The 26,361-nt window shown below is 41.7% G+C and overlaps 1 protein-coding gene across 1 annotated transcript in view; it reads right to left on the minus strand.

Annotated features, from left to right (window-relative positions):
- Positions 1-25,088, minus strand: part of NAT8L (N-acetyltransferase 8 like) — a 52,609-nt gene extending 27,521 nt beyond the window's left edge. The window contains exons 1-2 of the mRNA XM_024205076.3: positions 24,648-25,088; positions 21,967-22,131 (exon numbers count right to left, since the gene is read on the minus strand). Coding sequence (XP_024060844.1) covers positions 21,967-22,131; positions 24,648-24,984 — 502 coding nt within the window. The 5' untranslated portion in view covers positions 24,985-25,088. The remainder of the gene's footprint in view (positions 1-21,966; positions 22,132-24,647) is intronic.
- Between the last annotated feature and the right edge of the window lie 1,273 nt (positions 25,089-26,361).

Here is a 26,361-nt window from a genome sequence, read left to right on the forward strand (position 1 = left end):
TCTATCGGGGATGGTCTAGACAGTATTTGGTCCTGCCATGCGGGCAGGGGACTGGACTCGATGACCTCTCGAGGTCCCTTCCAGTCCTAGAATCTATGAATCTATGAAGGGTGAAAAATCGGGATGGGGTGGGGGGGTAATAGGCGCCTATATAAGACAAAGCTCCAAATATCGGGACTGTCCCTATAAAATCGAGACATCTGGTCACCCTAACTGGTGTAGCTGTGCCACTTTAGCGCTGTATGTAAAGACAATCCCTCATTCTGACAGTTACAGGAGGGAAAGCAGGGCTTCCCAAACTATGGTACATAGTGGAGCTTGATGTTCTACCCATCCACAATTTAAGATGATGGCACGTGAACCATAAAGTTTGGGAGCCATCGATTGGCAGAGCATGCTTCCCCCCACCCCTTCAATAAGCAATTGTTACCGTTAACCAATAAACTGAAGTTGCTTTAAATGTAGGCATGAAAGCCTGCTGAAGCATTTGATAAAGCATGGAATACCAAGATGTACAATTTTGGCCAAATGCTGTCATCAGTACCAACTATATAACCTCAACGAAATCAACAGGGCTGCACAAGAGGAGGGAAGGCAGCCTTCGTATCCAAAAGTCAACCAAAAAGGAGAGGGGAAAATTCAAGATTTTGATAATGAAAGGTATCAATAGAAGGATCAAATAAGGTAGACACCTGATTTATTATAATTTAGTTATGCAGAAAAGATTTGACATATTAGGGATCTGATTCTGTATTCCTTACGCATCCAAAATTCTCAGTGATGCTAATGAAATGCAGGGTCAGACCCTTTGTAAATTAATAATTTAGGTGCTTAAAAAAAAGGTGCTTAAAAAAAAAATCTAAATCTAGCCACACTTCATATGTTAGCTTTACATCTGGACTGTATCTTCCCAGTGCCAATTCTGAAAGGCAGCTGCTAAAAATTGGATTCTTATGCTATTAGTTTACAAAATAAATTTTATGTTGCCGTTTTGGGTTTTTTAAGTGAACTATATAAAATGAACATTGTTAATGCCTGGTTTCTACCATCCTGTATAAATCTACTACTGTGACTTTATTGCTTTCTGGATAAGTATTAAACATAGATGAGCATCATTCAATTTCCACAGATTGAAAGAACTAGGAGAGAATTAGAGAAGATCTAGATTTATTTGTAAACTCCCTGGTTTATATTACAATGTGTACTTTTACTGTTATAAAGACAATAAACAATAGTCAAATGACTTAGTCTTAGTTCAGAAGATGGCTTAATCATCGATTAAGAAAAACCTTGGACAAAATATATTGGTCCAAATCCTGTTCACCTTATTCACATAACTTGTTCTGTTAACACTAGCACTGGCCAGAAAGCAAGAATTCCAGTTCGTGAAAAGCTGGAGTTTCGGAATTTGTCTCCATTCCACATCAGGGTGAAACCAAAACCTTTTTCTTTTTTCTTTTTCTTTTTTTTGCGTAGAGAAAGACAAAAACCATACAAGAGACCCAGCTCCCAGTGCTTTAGGAACTCACCTTGGATGTGGGAGACCCATGTTCAAGTCTCTGCTCTCAATGTCAGGCAGAGAAGGGACATGAACCTGGGTTTCTCATATCCCAAGTCAGTGCTCTAACTACGTGGTCAGCCTCACTCTACCCCAATTAATATTTATTTATATGAAGTGGAACAGCTCTAACATGAGACACAGAGAGAAAATGACTTGAAAGCCCAGTAGGACTTGAACCTGGGTCTCCCACATCACTGATGAATGCCTTAACAACTAGGCTACTTTTTCTCTCCCTCCCAAAATCCTATCCTGGACCCAAGAAACCCTCCTGACAAAAGTTTCATCAAAACTAATACATTTCTGCAAACAAAAGTTCCATTGAAAAATTCCCGACCAGCTCTGGTTGACACCCAACGAGCAGGACATGGCCCAATATACTTTAGAGGCACAGTCTAAATTACACACATCTAATATGAGGCATAAATGATGCTTTAGGATAGAATAACCAATCACTAATTCCAGCCAGTTAGAAACAAACTAAATATTTTGCATATTAAAATAAGTTAGAACTTTAACATTTTTGCTGTTGTTCATTGTGGGCCTTACTCCTGTTCCCACCAGCGTCAGTAAGAGTTCTGCCATTAACTTCAGTGAATGCAGGGAGGGGCCCCTCTATTTTTTGGTTAATTAAATGGTCTCATTTTTATTGGGTGTAAATTCTCTCAACCTTGACTAGACTCGTATACATTTTATTGCATTCACTAATCAGCACTGCAAACAAATATGTGCAAACAAGTTATTTTTAATTCAAATGAAATGAAATAAGGAGGCATGGCCAGGATTTGCTTGTGCTCCACAGGCAGGAGACATACCACTAACCGAAAGAATCACGTATTTAATTGTAAAGTGTTTGAATGACCTGGACACGTTTATTTTTTCCCCCCTTCCAATGTGGTAACTGGAAAAACACCCATTGACTTCAACTGGTTTCAGATCAGGACCCTAGTTACTACAGGAACAGGTGCTAGCTAATAAATAAATGACACTTTAATGGTATATAGCAAACACCACTGGCCTGAAAAATCTTTGACATCAACATTTATCTTTATTAGTTTATCTGCTTTACTTTCTTGAGTGTGATGAAGTTTTTTGGGTGCTTCACTGCAGAGGGAGAACCTACTGTTGCATTTTCTTTAATCTAAAAATGAAAAGCTCATACTGCATTGTATGCCAGCTTGCGTTTCTTCCTGCGGTTAAACCAAATTAAAAGAGGATGACATCTTTCAGCTAATACAAAACATAAGACTGCCTCCAGCCTCTATTAATAATCCATTGGACTGAACAACCATCAGTAAAGAAGTTATAGCTTCTTTAAAACCACCTTGAAGGATGTGTTACTCAAATGCCTCTAACTGCCAGAAGCTGGGAGTGCAAGACAAGGAATAGATCACTAGATAATTGCCCTGTTCTGTTCATTCCCTCTGAAGCATCGGGCATTGGCCACTGTCAGAAGACAGGATTCTGGGCTAGATGGACCTTTGGTCTCACCCAGGAGGGCTGTTCTTGTGATAACACAATGAGAAAAGAAAAGGCTCAAGCCACAAATTCAGTACAAACTAAAAGTACACAGCTGGTTTCCTAGAACCAGTCTCAGGCAATGATTCCCCTCCCCTCCATTTCTGGCACTGTAGCTCAGAACTGCAACCTGTGTGTGCGAACACATACATACACCCTCCCTGGAATACAAGCAAGTATTAAATAGGCTGACAGTTAAAAATCAACCACACCCAAACACTCAGATCACACATTTCATACCATGGAGTTATACCAATATGTGCAACATCGCATATCAAAATATGGAGTCTGCCACAATATACCGTAGAAAGTGCAGCACTATGATGCTTTGCTGCATTCCTCTCAGACACATCCCCAAGAGATGCAATGGACAGCTGCTTCTCATGCTTGAGGGCCCTCATTTGTGCGGTTATTGCACAGATCAGTACTGTCCCACCTCTGCTTCGATATCGAGATGAACCTCCTTTGGAGACACAGACAGGGCTACCGGCTTCATTGGCTACTATTTACACCCAGCTCCATATCTCCACCTCTGCAGACAAAGACATTATCACAAGAACATCTGGATAAAGAGTAGATGGCTCAAAGTAAGCCCTGGAAAGACTGAAATGATGCTGTCGGAAAGGGGAAAGCACTTGGATGAGCTAACCAAGACAATAGCCCCTCCCTCCTTTGAAGCACCCAACTTCTGTACACAAAAGTACTACACGGTCTTGAGGCTAATCAGGCTCATTACTAATCCTGGTCACCCAGGTAGGAACAGTGATGAGAACTGCAGTATTCTGCATACAGCTTGCAAGGAAAACATGCCCTTCCCCTTTGGGGTGGAGGAGCTAGCCAGAATGTGCCATGCTAGTCACCTCTGCATCTGGGAGGTAGAAGCACTGCAGAAACCCCAGTTTATGCAATTTTGCCCACTTCCTGAGCAAGACAATCCACTGCACCTTCCAATGGCTCCCAATTTGCTCCCTGTGCCTTTTCAAGGCCCTGGACTTTAAGGTCCTCAAATACTTGAACACTGCCTACATCAGTAACTCTCCAGTCTCAACCCACCAGTGCACAAATACTCTTCCAGAACAATGGAGCTGACAATGAAGCATTCAGCCCAATACACAGCTTCGTACATTAGAGGTGCTTCCCAGTGGAACAACCTACCAAGATAAGGCTGCAATTCTTAGTAACAGCACATGGTGCTAAGTTATCATGATGATCAAGAAGATGGATAGCATAAGGCAATGCTGCCAACAAGCCCTGAGCATGTCAGTACAATTCTTTCTTCTGGCCTGACTTTTAAAGGTGTTGAGCACCTGCAGTTCCTGTTGACTTCAGTGGTACCTGGGAGTGCTCAGCACTTCTGAAAATCAGGCCACTAATGTCCATTAATAAGCCCAGCAACATTGCAGGAAACAGTAACACTAGTCTCTTATGGAGAATAAACCAAGGTCTCTTCCATTAAAGATGAAAACACCCTATGAATTCAATTCAACTGTAGCATCCTTCCTTGGTTCTCTCACTCCATGCTGTAATCTAACACCTTCTTGACTGCAGTCTGCCTGCTTTCCTGGATCCATTGTAAACAGAGTCCCTTGGGGATTTTTATATTCATACCGACCCCATACAGCCAATTCCATCTATGGTGTAAGATTATTTTGATGGAATTGCATCTGCTTATGGTAGGGCTGAATTTAGCCCATTTATTCAACAACTTGCTGATAGGAGCATTACAACAGTGGTATGATTTAACAATGCAGCAAATCACTCAAGGGTTCACCTTGTTCTGAAGTTTGTGAATTATATGACTCATGAATACAAAGCTTCCTGCACTCCCAAATATCTTCTGTCTCTGCCTATCTGAAATAGCGCCACAAAAAGTAAAGAACCCATTGAGCAGTTTCTCTGGAAAGCATAGGCCCTATTTATCCCTGCAATACTCCAATCTAACTCCCATGAAACCAATGGAGTTACACCAGTGTAAATCTGGAGTAATGCAAAAGTGAATCAGGCCTGTGTGCATATTACTACTGGCTGTTTTTGAGAATGATGTGCCACTCTTCTTTGGGCAGATCACGCCGAACTCATCCCAGCTGTAACTCCACTGACCCCTCTTACACCAGGGATGAAACTAGCTCATTTATTTTAAGCGTGATGTCATTCAGGAGAGAATTCTGCATCCATAAATACATGAACCTCTCTCAGGCTGGGCACAGGCTACAGATCTGCTCTGTATGATGCATTAACATTAAGTAAAAATTAGGGTTGTTGATTAATGGCAGTTAACTCACGTGATTATCTCAAAAACTTAATGGATTAATCACAGTTTTAATCACACTGTTAAACAATAGAATACCAATTGAAATATATTAAATATTTTTGGATGTTTTTCTACATTTTCAAATATATTGATTTCAATTACAACACAGAATACAAAGTATACAGTGCTTATGTTATTTTTATTACAAATATTTACACTGTAAACATGATAAATAAAAGAACTAGTATTTTTCAACTGAACTCATACAAGTGCCATAATGCAATCTCTTTATGTGAAAGTGCAACTTACAAATGTAGATTTTTTGTTGTTGTTACATAACTGCACTCAAAAACAAATCAATGTAAAATTTTAGAGCCTACAAAGTCCACTCAGTTCTATTTCTTCAGCCAATCGCTCAGACAAACAAGTTTGTTTACATTTATGGGAGATCTGGCTTCTTATTTACAATGTCACCTGAAAGTGAGAACAGGCATTCGCATGGCACTTTTGTAACCGTCATTTCAAAGTATTTACATGCCAGATATGCTAAACATTCATATGCCCCTTCATGCTTCAGCCAACATTCCAGAGGACATGCTTCCATGCTGATGACACTCATTTAAAAAAGGTGTTTTAATTAAATTTTGACTGAACTCCTTGGGGGAGAATAGTATGTCTGTTTTACCCGCATTCTGCCATATATTTCATGTTATAGCAGTCTCAGATGATGACCCAACACATGTTGTTTGTTTTAAGAACACTTCACTGCAGATTTGACAAAATGCAAAGAAGGTACCAATGTGAGATTTCTAAAGATAGCTACTCGATCTAAGGTTTAAGAATCTGAAGTGCCTTCCAAAATCTGAGAGGGATGAGGTGTGGAGCATGCTTCCAGAAGTCTTAAAAGAGCAACACTCCAATGCAGAAACTACAGAACCTGAACCACCAAAAAAGAAAATCAACCTTCTGTTGGTGGCATCTGACTCAGAGGATGAAAGGGAACATGCATCGGTCCGCACTGCTTTGGATAGTTATCAAGCAGAACCCATCTTCAGCATGGACGCATGTCCTCTGGAATGGTGGTTGAAGCATGAAGGGACGTAATCTTTAGCACATCTTGCACATAAATATCTTGCAACGCCAACTACAACCATGCCATGCGAACACCTATTCTCACTTTCAGGTGACACTGTAAACAAGAAGTGGGCAGCATTATCTTCTGCAAATATAAACAAACTTGTTTGTCTGAGTGACTGGCTGAACAAGAAGAAGGACTGAGTGAACTTATAGGATCTAAAGTGTTACATGGTTTTATTTTTGAATACAGTTATTTTTTTGTACATAATTCTACATTTGTAAGTTCAACTTTCATGATAAAGAGATTGCATTACAGTACTTGCATGAGGTGAATTGAAAAATACTATCTCGTTTTTTACAGCACAAATATTTGTAATAAAAAATAAATATAAAGTGAGCACTGTACTCTTTTGTGTTCTGTGTTATAATTGAAATCAATATATTTGAAAATGTAGAAACCATCCAAAATATTTTAGTGGTATTCTATTATTGTTTAACAGTGCGATTAAAAAAAAAAAAAAAAAAAACTAACCGCGCGATTAGTCGCTTGACAGCCCTAATAACAATTGCACATGGAAATCCCTGATCAAAAGTGAGATCAGCCCTTTTGTTATATGCTCAGACCACACCATTATGATCAAAAGGTCACTCTATAAATCTAGTCCAATTATTCACAACTTTGTAAATGTTGCTATATTAACATTACAATCAAGTTACACGTTGACAGGATTCCATTAGCTGTAGCGTCAGATTAAAGATCAATCAAGAGATGTGAGGACTTGAGAGAGGTATGTAAAACAAGTCAATGTGGTATAAATCCTCAGTGTCTCCACGCCTCCCCACTATACCGAATTATGTGAGTGAGGGGAACACAGAATGCAATTAGAGGCAGCAACTTTAGGGCTACTGAAAGGAAACACTTTTTTATGCAGAGTATAATCAATCCGTGGAATGCCCGTCCCTGGGATATTTGAGGCTGGCAGCTGAGTAAGAGTTGAAAGAGGATCAGACTCATGAATGAGATTAACATCTGCTGTTGCACTAGCTAAGTTTATGAGAAATAACAATCTTAATGAATCAGAGCATAAACTTAACAGCATTTAGGATCAGGAAGAAGTCCCCAGTCCCATGCACTATGAGGGAGTTTTACCTTCCTCTAAAACATTAGGCTTAGACATTATGGTGTCTCATGCTTAGACATGGTAGAATGAACATTCACTCTCAGTCACTGTCAAAGATAGGATACTGAATTAGTTGGACCAACTGTCTCTTCTTGTGTGCCAGGACCTGGGTGCTCCCGGAGGAGATAATAAACTCATTGCAGGGGCACTGATAAGAATCCAAAGCAGTCCCCTGAAGTTATGTTTATTCCAGCATTGCATTAAAAATCCTGTATGGTAATGTTGAGACAAGATTTCTATATAAACCCCCATCTGTCACTTACAGGCCTGGTCTACACTACAAACTTAGGTCGACATAAGCCGTGTTAAGTTAATCTAATAATGTATGTGTCTACACTACCTAGTCCCTTCCACCTACCTAAGTGGCCTGTAAAGTCGACTTCTGTACTCCATCTCCGTGAGAGGTGTAGCGCTTGATTCAACATCCATGGGTCGACATAGGGATAGTGTAAACACCACATTGTGCAATTCGAATGAATTAGCCTCCAGGAGGTGTCCCACAGTGCTCCACTGTGACTGCTCTGGAGAGCGCTTTCAACTCCACTGCACATCAGCCAGGTACACAGGAAGCAGCTGCTCCCCTGTTAAAGCCCCAGGAACTTTTGAATTTTCATTTCCTGTTTGATCAGCGTGGGGAGCTCGCCAGCACAGCTGATCATGGAGACTCAAGGCCACAAACGCGCTCCAGCATGGAGTACACAGGAGGTGGTCGATCTTATTGCTGTGTGGGGAGAAGTCTGTGTAGACAGAGCTCCGATCCAGCACAAGAAACACTGACATCTATGCCAAGATCACACAGGGTATGGGGGAGAAGGGCTACATCAGGGACATGCAGCAGTGCAACATGAAAGTAAAGGAGCTTTGGCAAGTGTACCAGAAGACAAGGGAGGCGAACAGTTGTTCTGGTTCTGCCTCACAGAAATGCTGCTTTTATGAGGAGCTGCATGCGATTCTCGGCAGCGACCCCACCACTACCCCAAAATGCTCTGTGGATACCTCCCAGGAGCCCTGGGCAACCTCGAGTAACAATGAGGACATTGTTGACAAGGAAGAGGAGGAGAATGTGAGGCAGGCAAGCGGAGGATCCATTCTCCCCGACCGCCAAGAACGGTTTTTAACCCTGGAGCCCATCCCTTGGCAGGACCAGTTGGCAGTGGAGCGTGATGCCGGGGAAGATGCCTCTGGTGAGTACACATTTCCAATCAAACTGTAGGGGTTACATGCTATTGTTTTTTTTGTTTAATCTAAACAACAACAAAAAATAAGTGTAGTAGAGGCCACTCAGCTACCCAGATGGTGCTCTCCGAAAAAAGACTATTCATGTGCATGGGGGATCCTCCATGGAGATCTCTAGGAAGCTTTCATGGAGGCACCCTGCAATCCTTTGCAGAAAGTTTTTGGGAAGAGCTGCCTTATTTCATCCACCACGGTAGGACACTTTCCTGCGCCACTCCAGTATTAACTCTGCTGGCATCATTGCAGCACAAAGCATTGCAGCATAAGGACCAGGTCTGTATCCAGACGCTTGCAGCATCTGCTCTCTTGCCGCCTCTGTTACCCTCAGGAAAGTGATATCGCATAGGGTCACCTAGGGGAAACGGGAAGTTTTGAATGCTAGCCCTTAAACCACAAACAATTCAACAAGTAATTTGTCACCTGTTTGGTGAAATCTGGGTCACACAACTACGCTTTCCCAAACATGCCATGGTTGTGGTTAGAAGCGATCACCATATATTGCAAGCAGCATTAAAAGGGGGGGGGGGCGCAGGGGTGGCGGCTTCCTGTTTGTCTCCCTTCCCCCCCCGCCCCCAACCCAGTGTCGCTTCTGTAACAAACTATTTGGGGGCTTTACACTGGTATCTATCCTCAAACACCATCCAGGTTGCTAGGGGAAAGGAGTGCCCCTTTCGGTTTATGTACTCTTTGGCAAGGTGATCTGGTGCCAAGATAGGGATATGCATTCCATCTATCACCCCACCGCAGTTAGGGAACCCCATCACGGCAAAACCATCCACTATGTCCTGCACGTTGCCCAGAGTCACTACCCTTCTTAGCAGAAGTCTGTTGATGGCCCTGCAAACTTGGATCACAACAGATCCCATGGTAGATTTACCCACTCCAAACTGATACCCCACTGACTGGTAGCAGTCTGGCATTGCAAGCTTCCACAGAGCTATCGCCACTCGCTTCTCCGCTGTCAGAACAGCTCTTATTTTACTATTGCTGCGCTTCAGGGCTGGGGAAAGCTCTTCACACAGTTCCTGGAAAGCGTCCTTATGCATTCAAAAGTTTTGCAGCCACTGCTCATCATCCCGTGACTGCATAACGATGCGTTCCCACCAGTCAGTGCTTGTTTCCCAGACCCAGAAATGGCGCTCAACCGTGTCAAGGTGATGTGCGACTGTCGCCAGCAACTACGAATTGCTCTGCTCTAGGTCTTCCAGGAGGGCTCCTGGCATGGCATCACATTGTTCCATGCAGCAGCTCCTATATCGGCTGTGTAAATGCTGCAGGATAAGGCGCAAGGTATTTGTAATGCTCACAACACAGTGTACAGCTGAGCAGGGTCCATGCTTATCGTGCTATCACATCTGCGCGGGTAACCCTAGCTTGCAAAAAAAGGCACGAAAAAGGCTTAGTTTGCCACTGATTTCAAGGAGGGAGGGAAGGAAGGAGGGTGGAGGTAAGTGCATCATGGGAAGCTAACACCATGTTCTCATAACCACCCGTGCCAATGTTTTGGTTCCATAAGGCATTGCAAGCCCAACCCAGAATTCCACTTGGCTATGTGCACTGTGGGATAGCTACCCACAGTGCAGTGCTCCATGCATCAATGAAAACCCCGCTAGCGAGGATGCACTCCGCTGACACAATGAGCCTAGTGTGGACACGCAAGATCGACTTGCTTAAATCGGAGGCTTGATGTAGATTTACATGAAGTCGACTTAACTCTGTAGTGTAGACATGGCCACAAAAATATGAAAAGAACAAAAGAGGAAAACCTCCACAAAATGTTGGCCCTGATTCAGCAATGCCTTACCCCAAAGTAAACAAGTAATCCCATCTCTAGTCAGAGAAGCACAAAGCATGAGCTTGACTCTCACTGACAACAACTGGATTTAAGCATGCGACTGAAGTTAGGCTTGTACTTAAGCACTTTGCTGAATTAGGCCTTTAATCTGAACTTTCTCCTACTTCAATCTCAGCCCACAAGTGAACTTTTTGGATAAACATTTTCAGAGCCTTTCTCCTGAATGAAAACCACGGCCTTTGAGATGCTGAAAGACACAGCTTGATGTGACCCTTGGAACACCTGCAGGTTCTGAAACAAAACCAGATTATTTTTTCCAGACCCATTAAGTGAATCTAGTTGACTTCAGAGGCAGGAGAAGTTTGAAATGACACTTTAAAGAATACATCTTTTAAACAGTTTGGACTTTTTAATTCCACCTGACCACTGTTAATCGCCCTTTTTTTACATCACTAACATTCCCTGGTTTTCAGCCTTACAGAGTTTTATAAAACTGTTATACCACTAGCTTTATAAACACAGATAGTGCCACAATGGCTTACTCTTTAGCTAAACCTGTTTAAGCCTGGTGAGTGCTTGGACGGATTAGTGCCTGGAAATGGCAGGTGCTCTACATTTGGTTTTTGTCTCGATGGTATCAAAAGCTGCTCAGGATTATTTTATTATTTATTTTATTTTATTTTGGAAGACTATATAGTCAAGGCCTTCTCCAGTGTTCCACTAGTAGTGTTATGCAGTGTTTCTGATGCGGTTATCTTGTTCTCTGGGGGGAATCAATGAAAAGAACAAAATAACCAATAGCCTACAGCTATATTGCAATTGACTGTGATTTTTCTACATTTTGTAAGCTAAGCAAGATTTGTAAGTACCTGGAAACCTCCTAAAACCAACAACCATTCCATGAAACAGGTCTCTTTTGCACTCTTGATTTCAGTGGTTATTTTACATGTCCTATAGAACCACTTCCTATAGTTCTGATTGTACTTATCCTTCTCCATAGGACTGCCACGCTGTATTGGACCAGTGGTCAGTCTAGTTCAGTTTCTCTATCTGACAGTGACTAGCACTGGGCACTTTAGAGGAAGGGGCAAGAAACCCTAGCTGTCTGCAGTTAAACTGGCTCCAAGGAAAGTGTCCTCCTACCCTCCATGTGTTAAGAGGCTGCTTTATGCTCTGAATCATGAGGATTTATATCCCTTCTAGACCTCTTGGTTGTGTATTGTTGGGTTTTTTAAAAATATTTATTATAACTCTGGATGTTCTCATTTTCCATATAAATGAAGAGGCACTATGATAAGCATCCACAAGTATCTGAACATTGTAAACTCCAAGGAAAGAAAGACCTTGGCGGGGGGGGGGGGGGGAGAGGGGGAGAGAGAAAGAGAAGGAAAGAAGGGAGAAATTTCCTGGGCTGTGGAACCGTCACCCTAACAAAATGTGGGAAACCTCCATGGTTACAAAAACTTCAAAACAAGTCCAAATTCACTGGAGAATATGACATGGGGATGGACAAGATAGCCTAACAGAATTATAGAAATTAGAGATGCAGTCTATTTTAGCTGACTAGCGGGACATAACTTGCTGATCATACACTGAAAGCACTGGGGGATGGGGAGGGAAGAAGAAGAAGGACAGATAGAAGATAACCCAGAGACTTAGTAAGCAGTCACCAATCATTCAACACTACTATTGAATTACATAAGAGCTGTTCAGATCTCTATTGTATGAGAGATGTGGTGGTGGTCACTTTCTGGTGGACAGCTGTTCCATCACAAAACGCAACTAGCAGTGAGACCTACAACTGCATATGCAGAAAGGTAAGTACTCGCATCCATGGGGGTGGCTTCCAAGTCAGGTTCAAGTACATTGATGGGACAGAGCTGGAGAAGCTTCCATACTTGCCACTTGTGATTCTGGATCTCTCTCTGTCTCTCTCAGAGAGAGAAAACTCCGTTTCCACTCATAACAGTTAGGTATCTCACACAAGCCACATAGTCACTTTAAAAAAGAAAAGAAAAGAAAAGAAAAGAAAAGAAAAGAAAAGAAAAGAAAAGAAAAGAAAAGAAAAGAAAACTACCTGCTGGTTGTTTGCTTTATATTTCTGTAACTCTTATAGCTCAGTGGTTTGACCATTGGCCTGCTAAACCCAGGATTGTGAGTTCAATCCTTGAGGGATGTGTGGCAAAAATCTGTCTGGGGATTGGTCCTGTTTTGAGCAGGGGGTTGGACTAGATGACCTCCTGAGGTCCCTTCCAACCCTGATATTCTATGATTCTATAGTGTTTTAATCCATATTTTCCAATAGTAAAGTCCTGTTCAGTTGATTTTTTTTAAAATACACAAAGCCAAACGAATCTTTTCTGTGATCCATTTTTAAGAATTCATATTTTTCTACTTGCAGAATTAGGTTTAAAAAAATATCAAACCCTAACTTGCTGTTAAGTTGTAGGAGCTCTCACACCTGTAAGAAGTCAGAATTGTCATTTCCTACCACATAATTCTACACTTTCCCTTCTTAAGAGAGACTTTGGTCAAATTTTATATTGAGGATACATTGAAAAATTGCTTATAAAAAGATTAAATGATTAGCAGATGTTTTAATAAATGGTTAATCAACTGATTGTGAGAGTCCAACAGGTCAACAGGCTGCTTATAAACTTGTCTTATGATCATCTAACACCAGAGTATGTCTACACAGCAAAGGCTATGCATGGACTAGCCTGCCCGAGCGAACTCAAATCCAGCTAGTGCAGGTAACAGCAGCAGCGAAGACAGTGCAGCGCAGTCTTCAGCACAAGGCAGTACATGCCTGGCACACATCCTGGACAGGTACTCTGCTTGCTAGCACGTTCTGAAACCCATGTTGTGCTACTGTTACCCAAACTAGCTGGATGCAAGGGAGCTCAAGTAGGCTAGCCTGCACACAGCTTTTGCTGTTTAGACATACCCTTATAGCCCTGGTCTACACTTTAAAATTTAGATCAATCTAGCTATGTCGCTTTGGGGTGTAAAAAAATCCACACCTCAGAGCACCATAGTTAAACCGACCTTACCCCCAGTGTAGACGCAGCTACGTCAATGGTCAATGCAGGTTCCCTATCCTGACACAAAAACCCCTAGGAAGAGTCTACACTACAGAGGCCCCGTGGCAGCTGTACCACTGCAGTGCCTGTAGTATAGATATGCCCTAAGCCTAAGAATCACATGTTTATTACCATCTACAACACGTACCACTCATATCTGTATCATACATTAGAGCATTATAAACTGTTTTATAAATGTTAAATTATTATAATAAAGCACAACTGAAGCTTTTTAGTGATTTCATTTTGCTATTATCAAAAGTTGTATCATGATTGGCACTGAAAAGGAATAACAGATGTGGGGGGGAGGGGGGGAGACTTTTTTTTTTGCTGGTTTTAGATCAGAAGATTAAAGAATGATCTCACTAAGCACTTGTCAGAATAAGATTCCGGAGTAATTCCTTGCTTTTTACAAGAATAAACTAAAACTATGCTATGAACCACTGGTGAACTTTCCACTTTATTCCTTAGGTCTTTAAAAAAAAAAAAAAAGGGGGGGGGGGGGGGGGGGGAGCACAACCAAAGGCTTTACACTGCTCTCCTAGCTACAGAACCAGGTACTGACAAAATGTTTGGCTATTTTGCTCTGCCCTGCAGTAGTCTGGGATTACATCTGATGATGTAGCAGTACACAGCTTTGTTGTGATTGTTAAAAAATCTTCAGTAATACTGCAATACAAAAAGAAATCCTGTGTTAGAGACAGCCATGGACAGTACAGCTAGGGTAACAGTACAGCCAAAATTTTCAAAAAAATAAGTGTCTAAACTTAGGTTCCTAAATCTACATAGGCATCTTATATGTAAATGGCACTGAGTACCCACGCACTACCTCTCATTGAAGTCAACAGGAACAAATAGTTTTTGGCACTTTTGAAAATCAGAACTTTTATTTAAGTACCAAATAAGGATGTAGGGCCAGATTTTCAAAGGTATTAAGGCGCCTAAAGATGCAGATAGGCACCCACTGGGACTTTCAAAAGCACGGAGATGCCTAACACTCTTTGATTTTGCCTATCTGGCTCTTAAGGGTACAGATTTTAAAAACAGGCACTAAAAATCAGACTCCTAAATCCAAAGTTGTGTCTCAAAAGGTGTCAGCACTTCTGAAAATTTTGCCACTTATTTAGGTACCTAAGCACAGCGCCTAATTTTAAGACCATCTTTGAAAATCTTAGGCTAGGAACCCAACTTTTAGGCACCCATTTTGACAATTATTCCTAGGCAAGGGGATGAGAGGAAGGAGAAGAGGACATAAACATGCAACTGGAGAAAAAAAAAAGCCGTTAATCAGCCAGCCAGCCACTCGTTGCAGCCATTGATGCCAATGCTTCACTTTCAAACTGGGTATTATATTTCCACACAGCCCCTTAGGACATATATTAATACACACAAGAGAAGCTGGCTAGTAGAATGGAGTCAGAAAATGTTATGAGAAATCAAAGTGTTTTTAAAAGCTACTAAGATGTACAGCAAATAGAAATGAATGATGCTACTGTAATTTTACTTTTAAAATGTCCTTGAGTTGCTTTTGTTTGAAAGTCTTGAAAAAATAATTACCTCTGAGTAACTGCTGATGTCTACTTTACTCCAGTTGAAACTTACAGCATTACAGTTTAATTAATGGCACTTTTATAAATGGGGGCTATTAAAAGCCTTGTAACACATGGCTTGTTATTGGATTCAAAAAAATCACAACCCACCAATCCCATTACTAATTTAGATAAGTACCTATTTTATTTATTTATTTATTTATATTATACACACACACACACACACACACACACACACACATACATATACACACACACACACAGTTACAAAGAAGAAAAGAAAAGAAACAGGGTGTACAAATTATGGGCTATATTTTAATCCAGGTTTTCTAATAACACAAAAATAATTTGTTATTGCATATTGCAAAATGTACCATTTAGCAAAAATGGAACAGACAGACAAAGCTGAGAGATGCAGCTTGATAATGCACTTCTGTCCCATTTTGCACATATGCAATCATGCTCTTGAAGAAACCCAACACCCTAGTTAGGCAAAACGAACAGATGACATCAAACTTTGCAGCATTTCAACCTTTACTTTGGGGACTTTATTTTTTCAAGCTCAGGTGGGCAATTAAAAAAAATGGCACTTCAAAGGAGATAACACTTTAATTGTGGTAGCCATGAGAGTTTCTGTATCTAACACACCAATGAAGTTATACAACAATCGGGGGGGGGAGGGAAGAGAGGGAATCTTACAACCAATTTGTTAACATGGCAAAACATTTTTCTCTAATCTCGCTCTTGGAAACAGCTGACCTGTTTTTGTTAATTTTTTTTCAAAGAAAAATAAAATAAATAAATCCTATCAACCTGAGGCAGACACCCACTTAGCATGGAAAATTTCAGCCCAAACAGTTTAAATTGGGCAAAACAGAGCCTTATAATGGAAAATATCAGGCAATTTTAACTACAGGTGTTACTACCTTCATCCTCTTTAATAAAGCAATTGTGTGAGGGTTTCAAAATAGTGTTACGGATCTCACTTCTCAACATAAAAGAACCTCTAGGGTCCTCTAGGACCCGGTGGGGTGGGAGGGTCCGTACGCCCAGTCTGCAGCCCACACCCATAAGTCTATACAGTATTAAAACAGCCCCACAACCCAAGTCAGCTGGCACAGGCCAGTTGTGGGTTTTTCTTTGCCGTGTAGACATACCCAGCACAACTCTACTGTATGCAATACAGCTACCTGCCCATGAAATTTTTTCAGGCTGGGGCCCTTCATTTAAAATCAAGGGGTCAGGTTCTGAACTCTCTAAACTGGTAAGGAGATAAATGGTGTTCCAGTGGCATAAACCCATTGTAAAATGAGAGGAAGCAGGCCCAAGAACGACAGCATAAAACACAGAATTCTCTGATCTCTAGCTAGACAAGAGGCCACCAAAAAGAAAATTCCGAGATAAAATAAGTTACCAATACTCCTCTGTGTAACTGACCCAGTACTTAGTTAACTGACAAATAAACTCACTGGACAAATTTCTGATCTCAGCTAGGACTAGAATAAAGTCACAATACTGGCAAAACTTCTATCAAATTCACTGAAGTAGGACGGGGCATACCTCTCTGGGTCTCTGCCCTGTCTAGCTGTGCCACTCAAGGAAGAGCCCTGGAAGAAATTGTACTTGAGTCACCACTTCTCCCTTGCTCCTTTTTCTTGCATACAGGGTGCATCTTACATTCCCCCTTGTGCCAGCCTAACTCTGCCCACTGGTGCATTTAGGACAGTGGTACATGCTCTGCCCATTTCCTTGTAGGGGAAAAGGGTGGAGGGGACGGGGAATGCGGGGGCTGACCTGGATTCAGGAGGGCGGGGTCTTATGTCCCCTTACTCTCCTGCCTGAGCATGTAAGACAAGATCACAATCTAGCCCACTGACTTAGCTGGTAACTCTGAAAGCCTGCACCAATTTAGTTAAATAAATTCAGTTCAAATGGTTTAGATAAACCAATATAAACTCCTGTCATTTCAATCTAAGAGTAGTTTACTTCACTTTAGATTAAACCTATTCCTGGTCAACTTAAACTAAACTGAAATAGGAGTGTGTTCATATTCTTTTGCATCAGTTTATAAATTGCAGCAACTCAGAATACAGAAAAATCCTAAGTAGCCAGGCTAATGTCAGATTTTAACACATTTAACCAGAATTCAAATGATAGAAAGGCTAGATTTACTTGGATTAAAAGTGATCATCCTTTTTAGTGGCAACTATTTAATTTTCCATTGGTTTTCCAGTCAAGATCCCAATCTTTGAAGAATTCTGAGCCACTGCAAAAATATACAAAACAAAACTGTGAAAGAATGTTACAGTTAAAACTTAAGGAGACACTGTGAAATTGATTAGGCAACAAAACTGTCATACCACAAAAGTACTGTACACAAAAACCCAGCTGTGCACATCTCATTTATGTTAAGAACTACTCAAGGCAGGGTTCAATTTCAAATTAACTTCTCACTGTTGCAACTACGGATTTAAAAACTTAATTACATCATAGAGCCCACACATGACAACATTAGACTCAGAAATTTTCTAAAGACAGACAAATGAATCTATCATTAAATGTAAGGCTAGTCACTTTCCAAAATTCAGCTCATCAATTTCCCTGACAGGCAATAAAGATTAATTTCTTTACACTAAAACCCAGGTCACTCACAATTAACAATGATGCTCTGTCATCTGTAACGTTTTCCCCACTACTCTTTCTTAGTATCTGAGAAGAGAATGACAATGCTACCATTTCAAACATGAAATGTTATTCTTTTCACATTTTTTAAATTAGAGAGACAAGATTACTTACAGCATCAAGGTGTTTTAACAATCTGCTCTTATGCACTAAATCCCCAACCCAGGAGAGTACTAAACATATAAGTATCCTATTAAAGTCAGTTGCAGTGCTCGTGTGCTTACAGTTAAGTGTGTGCATAAGTGCTTTGCTGGATCAGGTCCTTAATAATGGGGCAAGTAGGAGAGAAAACTGAAAAACTGAGTTTTGTTAAATCTAATTCTGCAAAACTCCGATCAGCATTATGTATTTATCTGTATATACAGAACCCATCTCCAAGTATCTGATCACTAGAGAAAACTTAAAAACAAGCAATAACTAAAATACATTTGGGACCAGTGGATCAGAGAGAAACAGCTACTCTACAAAACACGTGGAAAGAAAAAATAACCCATCATGCCAATAATGCAAAGAATTGCTGAACATTGGGTCTTTAAATACTTACTGGTGAGTAAGTAAGTAATGCATCTATACCAAAGGTCATGAAATAGCAGCACAGGCAATTCCTTTCAAAGCTTCCTTTAGTAATTACTCTGGCTGGGATTTCAAAACAGCCTAAGGGAGTTAGGAACCCAACGCCCATTGGAAGCTGTATCCTTTCTGGTTTCTCCATGCATCTGAAGAAGTGGGTTTTTTACCCACAAAAGCTTATGCCCAAATAAATCTGTTAGTCTTGAAGGTGCCACCGGACTCCTTGTTGCCTTTCTGGTTAGTGTCTGTAAAAGTGAGCCCATACACTGCCTACTGAGTCCTCTATACATCAGATCTTTTGGGTCATTTTTAAACAGCGTTTTGTCATATTTGTTCACTGTGGGCTATTGCTATATCTGGCATATAACTGCCATATATACCACGTCTGTACATCTCACAGTACAACAGGGCTCTGCTCCTCATTAGGGCCTCCAGGTGCTAGTGCACTACAAATAAATAATCCTGATCCCATCGAAGTTAATAGCAAAACTTCTTCAATGACAGCATGATCAGACATTATGGTTCTAGCAAGCTTCAAGACTAGCCATCTGTCCTTTTTCTGATGTACCATTGTATGAAACAAGCATTGTCCCCATATCCTCCACGTTCAAATTCAAAAATAGCAAGCACTTACAAAGTGATTATCCAAGGAGCCTAAAGGAGTTAGGCACCTAACTCATTGAATTTAATGGGAGTTGGGGACCAAGTATTTGAAAATCCCAGCCTTAACGTTTATCTGTCTTGATGTTTATGTTCCATTCAAATATTATGATTCTCTAATATTTGTGTTTTTTCACTCAGTCCTGAGGACAGCACGTATTCCCTCCATACGTGCAGAGAAAGGTTTGCAAGTCTGGTGATGATATAGGAATATTTTCATGGAAAAATAAAGGGATTTAAATCCAGTTTTAAGCAAAATAATGGAGAACACAGAAGACTCTGGTGAGCTTGTGGAACTTATGGGAGTTCACTCACACCGTGGTTTCAGAAAAGGTGTTAGCAAATTATCTATGTAGTTGCTGTCAGTACTGTACAAATTGTAATAGGGAGCCAGCACTTTTCATTTGAGAGCACTGTAATAATTTGTGGCTTGTGTCCGAACAGCAGATTATGAGGAATAAAATACTTGTGATTGGAATTCGTATATCATCACAATGTCTGCATGTTGCACAAACTGATAGAATATAATTGGCTTGGCATACAACTGACTACTCACCCACACTCCAAGCCACCTCCAGGATGTAAACAAACATTAAAATCTCAAAAGCCTACCAGATTCACGGCAGCGCTGGAAAAGTGACAGTTCGTCTTGATATCTTAAATCAAAGGGAGGGAGTGTGAAACTGAAAGCTGTATATGTTTTGGGAATAGGAGGGAAGGATGAATTTGATGCTCATGAAACCGAGACCAGCTAGCATTAGATAGGGTTCCACATTGAATAGGTAGGTGAATTGGAAGCTTCCTCACACAGTATAATAAAGCTTGCACCTAATAGCTTCACCACTAAGCCTCCCTCAGTCCTGACCTGCAGTTTCAATCCTGTTCTAGCCCTGAAGCTCTCCTCAGCAGAGGCTATGAATTGTGCCAACTTGTTCAACACTTCTGACATGAGCAACCCTTTAATAAGCAGTACCAATACCATAAAACTGGTGTAAGCCGGCCATTTAAGGCACATTTGAACCCTGCCTACCCATGTTTAAATTCTGACAGATTAAACCAAGAGGGAAGTCCATGAGTTTATTCCAAAATTGAATGACCCATGATGTCAGTAAATAAAGGCAGAGTGTAATGCTGTAAAAATCAGTTGTGTCTCATTCATAGTGAGAATGTGATTGCCCTGATTACTTGTTCTCCATACTAACGTAAAGCAAATACTACTGACGTTTCTCACTCTTCATCTGAGTACATTTTCTATACATGCTAATGTTGTAAATATATTCATTGAGATTCATAACTTCAGCGTTAGCCATACAACTCACAAGCGTTAATGAAAGATGCATGTCTAAAAACACTTTTCAAATTCAGATTATACCCTTTGTTAAGAATTCCAGATCACTTTTCACAAAAGCTGCACAAGATCCCACACTACTTTCTTTCATTAATAACCACTGCAGAGGTTAAACATTTTTCAGTTTGAACCCTTATTTTTAAACTCCTGTAATGAAGTTTGACATTTTAATTACATGCACACTATACATCCGCCCCAAATCAGTCAATTGCTATAAAACACAGATCTTCCCAATTTAAAATTTGACACTGTAGAATCAGACATAATATTAGTGAGAACGACTTAATGTATTTAGATGAGAAACAAGATCTGAAAGAAATTGTTCAAAGGCGTATTAATATTTTTATTACAGAATGAACCATTTTTTAAAATACTGAATGTTGGAAATGAAGAGAAAACATGTACTTGGTTGTTGTACTATAATATGTTAATCCTCTAGAAATGGCCAGTAGGAGGATCTTGCACTTGCAGAATAGCTATGTTGCAGGGGGGAAATGAAAACACATTAAAAAAAGTCTACAGTAGCAATAACAACCTGGCCTCAGAAAGTTACTGGCCATTAGCTTTGCACTCCTAACCAGTCATTAATGAAATATTTGTAGCCTCAAATATTAATCACCCATATTAGAGATCAAGGGGACTCAAATATCCCTATATATTGGTGCCTATCATAAATGAAAACAAAAAAATATATAATTTAAATACAAGGTTTTCCCTTTCCTCTGTTTCTTTGACAGATTCCTGTGACAATCCACCTTCTATTAATGAGCATTGAGACCCTAACAACATATTTACATAACAAAAAGTAAGAATTATATAACACACAGTACACACACATTATAAATATATAAATGTATATGTCACATGTGCAGATAGACAGTATCTCTTTACTTACCTGCTTCATACCTCTTCCAAAACACTTGTTTATGGGGAGTTCTTCTTGAATGACACATGTAAATATACAGACTAACTAAAACGTATGGCTCCCAAGTCTGAAGTGGTGGTATGCATGTGGGTTCTTCTAAGCAGTTTTGCTAAAATTCCTTCCATCTCCCTCTCCCACCCCGTGCTGGATGCCGTCAGTTGTAGGATGCATGGGCAACTTATAGAGTCCAATGGATATAATTCGCATTAAATAGAACAGACTGGCGCAACCACCTTTAATACTGCATCCCAAGGAAACTATAGGTCCAGCATGCAGTGCTTCCCCATGATCTCAGCTACTATGCTAGAATGCTGAAATTGAGAGAGCACTGCATTCTGGAACCTGTAGTCTCCCTGGGCTGTATATCCGTATTAAAGATTAGGGTGGTTCCTCATATTTTGTGCAGCCAGCAGGTTGCATTCTGGCCATTTAGAAGATTTCTCAGTGCTGTTGACATGAGAAAAGCTATTAAATGGCCATTTTTCCATGAGCAGGATTTGGTGAATGTTCCCTCCATGGAATTAATACTCACCTGGTGGTTTCATGTAATAATTCTCAATATCAGACATGTCCGTATGCAGCGCGCACTCGAGATAGCTGAGGATAACTTTTCTACTGAAGTAGTACCTCATACCCATCAGAAAGATGGGCAAACAGCAGGTCAGCAGCAAGGACTTGGTCACAACAAAGCATATTACTATGGAGATAAGGAAGAGAAATAAACGATACCTGTCAGAAAAGAGAATTTAGTGTTGATTTCGGAATACAAACCCATTTAAAAAAAAAAAAAAAAATCAGAGACATAACATACATTTGTACAATATAAACAAAAGCTAATCAATTTACATTTTCACAACATATTTTAGATTAATAGCACATTTTTCATTTAAGAACAGCCTGTAAAAAGTTTTATTTAACACTCCCACTTCACAAGTTACTTTAAAAAAAATTCAACTATAATAATTATATCACATTTGATGAAGGATTTTGCAGTGTGTTTCTGTAAAAACTCCCATCCAACTTGCCACAGTTGAAAAATCCTGCAAATATTATTGTCTCACACAAATATCAAAGACAGATGTCTCTCTCTATTAAGATATGTCTGCGATTGCTGCTCAGACAAGATTTGACTGCATCACCAGTTCCTGCAGAGAAATCAAAGCACTAAAACCAAGATGCCCACGTGGCTTTTCATTGGCACAGCACTACAGGGGACAAAGCACAACTGTGACTAAGAAAGATATTTTGCACACTCCACCCAGTAGCTGCGTGCTTATTAATTAATTATTTTGGTCACTGGGAGATATACTGGTTTTCCAGAAGGTCCCTAAGGGCCAGCCGTCCCAAAACCTTACACTAGCCTGCTTCAGTATCAGGAAGCAACGTAATGCAGGACACTGAAAATAATATAGCAGACAGCACTGAGATGGCTGCTTGCCCCATCATCACTTATCACTTTGAAAGCTGTGAATCTTAAGCCAGGATGTTTTTAGATCTCATTGGCACATAGAGAGGCGGGCATAGACTTCATTGTTCTCAGGTGCATTTAGTATCTTACCAATAATTACAAAAAGTTACCTTACTTTCTTTATCATTCCCTTCTCTCTCCCTGGCCCAAAAGATGAAGGGCCCAGCTGTCTTGCCGCATGCAAAGGGCAAGGGCGTGAGAAAAAAGGGTCCACGTGGCGTTTTCTTTGGGGGGGGCTTTTGCATTGATAGCAACTGACATTCTCTTACAGAGGTAATTTTTTTTTTCATTTTAAACCCCATCAAGCACCAAGTGAATATCGGAACAATCTAGTTTCCTCTCGGTTGTCAGCTGGCCAAGGCAGGGATCCCGCCTTAGTCTACGTTTTATGAAGCGTTGTAACTTGCATCAAACCAGAAGATGCAATGTTTAATAAACTAATAAGGCACGCAGCTTTGAATTAATACTAAACCGGCAGCTCTTTGCAATACGCGCTGGTTACAAACAACGTCTCGCCCCTAGACCCTGCTGAGGTCAGGGCCCCGCGCGGCTGCCTGCAGGAGGGCGACCCCAGCAGCAGTCTCTGCAGCCAGGAGGTGGCGCGAGACCGCCCGGGTCAAACGTTCCCCAGCAGCTGCGGCCGCTCGAACGCGTTTGGAGCCCGAGCCCGGCGGTCTCTAGGTAACGCTGGAACCCGGCTGCAGCCGCTGCCCCGCCCAGGTGTCTAGAGAGCGCGGGGAAAGGTGCGGGCGGCGGCGCGGCTTCCATTCATCGCTTCACCTCCCCCCTCCCCAACAGAGAGCAGCACCCCGGCCTGGAATAACTGGAAATGCGGGTCTGGCTGCTGCGGGCAGGGCCCCACCGCCTCCTCCCGCACAGGCGGCAGCAGCTCCCAGTCCCACTCCTGCCAGGCTGCGCCGAGAAAGCGCCATGCGCACCGCCCCGGGCAGCAAACCCCCACAAGCCTGCAGCGGGGAGCACCCGCCCCCGCACCGCCCCATACACACACTTCTTCCCCCAAGTGCAGCAGAGAGACGCACACAATACACACCCCGGCTGCACCCCCTTCCCCAACCAGCTGCAGGGACCCTCCCCTCCCGTTGCGCGCACACATACACAGGCAGAAGCAGAACGCGCAAGTCCCTGCCCCCAAACCCAGTCCACTAATACCTCTCCTAGACATACAGAGCCACCCGCACGCCCCTCTCCCTCCAGAGAGAAGCCCCTTGAACACGCAGCCTCTCGAACCTGCAGAGAACATCCGCCCCCCAATTTATCTCCCCAGAGAACGCTCCCCACCTCCAGCCAGTAGCCACGCGCACCCCATATGCAAGCAGGGAGCCCTACCCACACGTTGCTCGCAGGCTGGCTGTTGCCTGCAGGCTGGGTGCATTTAGTGGCGTTGCACACACTCCGCTCTGCAGTGATCTCCAAAGCGTGGCTCATGATCCAGTGCTTCATTCCTGCTCCTCGCAATCGCCCGAGGTACAGATCCGCTGTTTGCAATATTGCGACTTTTTAACTGGCCTGACTTTTGCACCATGACAGGATAAGATGCTGAGGGCTGCGGCTTTTCTTCCCCTCCAGCACCAGCAGCACTGAGACAGCAATTCTGCACCAAATATTAATAGGATCGATGCAGGGATGGGTTCTCCATCCTTCAACACAGATCTTATTACCACGCTTCCTTTTTATTAAAATTGCTGAACAAGTGTGCCCCTAAAAAAAAAAGTGAATATACTTACTAGCGAATATCCCATAGATCAACTGAATGAGGGGCTGGTGTTTTAACCCTCTAAATGCGGTGTTAGGAATCCTTTCCATGATTCCTTCATAAAATATACGGCGCACCACCTCTTGCTCGGAAGGATGAAATTCTCGTATATAAACGTTGTCTTTCTTGAAATCCCCTTCCACGCCACTCAGAGAAGCTGGGGGAGAGGAGGAAGGTGAGCCGGATAAGGAGGGCCACATCTGGGAGGAAGACACAATGATCGCATCTTTTTTGGATCCTGAAATGGATTCATGATCTTCCGCCACAATCTTAGTCTCACAAACCATTTTGGGAGACGAACAATGCATGCAAACTGGCCGAGAAACAAAAAAGGAGCCCGGCTTTAAATAAGAAACAAAATACGCCAAGCAATAACTGAGGCGCAGCTTTTTATGAGTGCGAAACAAACGGAGCTGGGTAGAAAGCGAGAAAGGAGGGCCAGTGCATTTTGGAGAAGTATTTATAATGCAGCAGAGCCGGTGCAATTCGGAATCAGGGGGTCCCTCAGGGTCCTAGCGTCCTTTGTATTGGCTGGCAAGGGTCACCATGTGATCTCCAGGGGTGGGGAGGAGAAACACCTCCTTTGCCTTGCGTTTTATTGCTCATTACTACAGCATGCATTTCATTTCCTCTTCTCCTTTTAACTATCGAAGCCCTGCTGAGGTATACAGGTACGACGCAGATCTGTCAGAGGTGGGCCTGTCTCCTTGGAGAGGGAAAAAATATGACTGACTTTGTTTAGCAAGGGCTCTGACTGAGGTTCAGGTTGACACGTTGCAGAGTTCGCAGCATAACATGTCTGGCATTTAGATAATCTAGAATTCTTCTTGAGAACTACCTGCTCCTTAAAAGACTACCAATTCCTGTTTGTTTCAGTAAAATCTATGTAGGAAAAACACGCACAGATTGTTCTAGAAATAGTGACTATCTAAAATCTTGCTATATATATACACATGCTGCATACATTTAAATGGGTGTATTTATATAGATTCTTGTGTATGCATGCGCATATATAGCCAGTTATCTAGAACATCTGTCTAAAAATCCACTGATCTATACCTATACATTCATTATTCTGTAGCATGGAATCTCATTCATGGTCTCAGGTAAGTGGAAAACTTAAGGTTGATTTGGCACCTAATCGTAGTGATTTCGAATTTTATGTCTCAAAGTATGTATCGTTAATAAAACACGATGTGTGGTGTGTATGTATTGTCTTAACAACGCCTTATATCAAAAGCGATAGGGATGACAAACTAATCACAACTTTGAATTTTCGTTAGGGAACATTCTGGTTTCTAAATGCATTTGCTTACTTCTTAAAAGCGTAACACCTGGCTCTATTCCTGCTGGAGACCACATTCAGCTGGGGGAGTTCGCTTTTCTGGAGTGGGAGAGCGAGTCACTCACCACTGCGGATAGTTTCCGGGGATTAACTCTTTCTTTCCTCCCTTCGTGCATATAAAAACAGCACTCTCCACCCCCAGCCCCTATTTCTAAAAATACACCGCTCAGCTCCACATAAGTAAACAGCGATCTGGAATCCACGTGAACAATATTCAAAGTGATTTTGGTGCGACAAACATTAGGGGATTGCTTTGCTCGCGCGATTTCTCCTCCCCCCCTCCAAAAAAAAAAACAACCAAAAGAAACGTTTTCAGTTGTCATCAAACAACCCCCCACAC

The sequence above is a fragment of the Terrapene carolina genome, unplaced genomic scaffold (assembly GCF_002925995.2).
Source record: "Terrapene carolina triunguis isolate 2854851 unplaced genomic scaffold, T_m_triunguis-2.0 Scaffold66, whole genome shotgun sequence".
NCBI lineage: Eukaryota > Metazoa > Chordata > Testudines > Emydidae > Terrapene > Terrapene triunguis.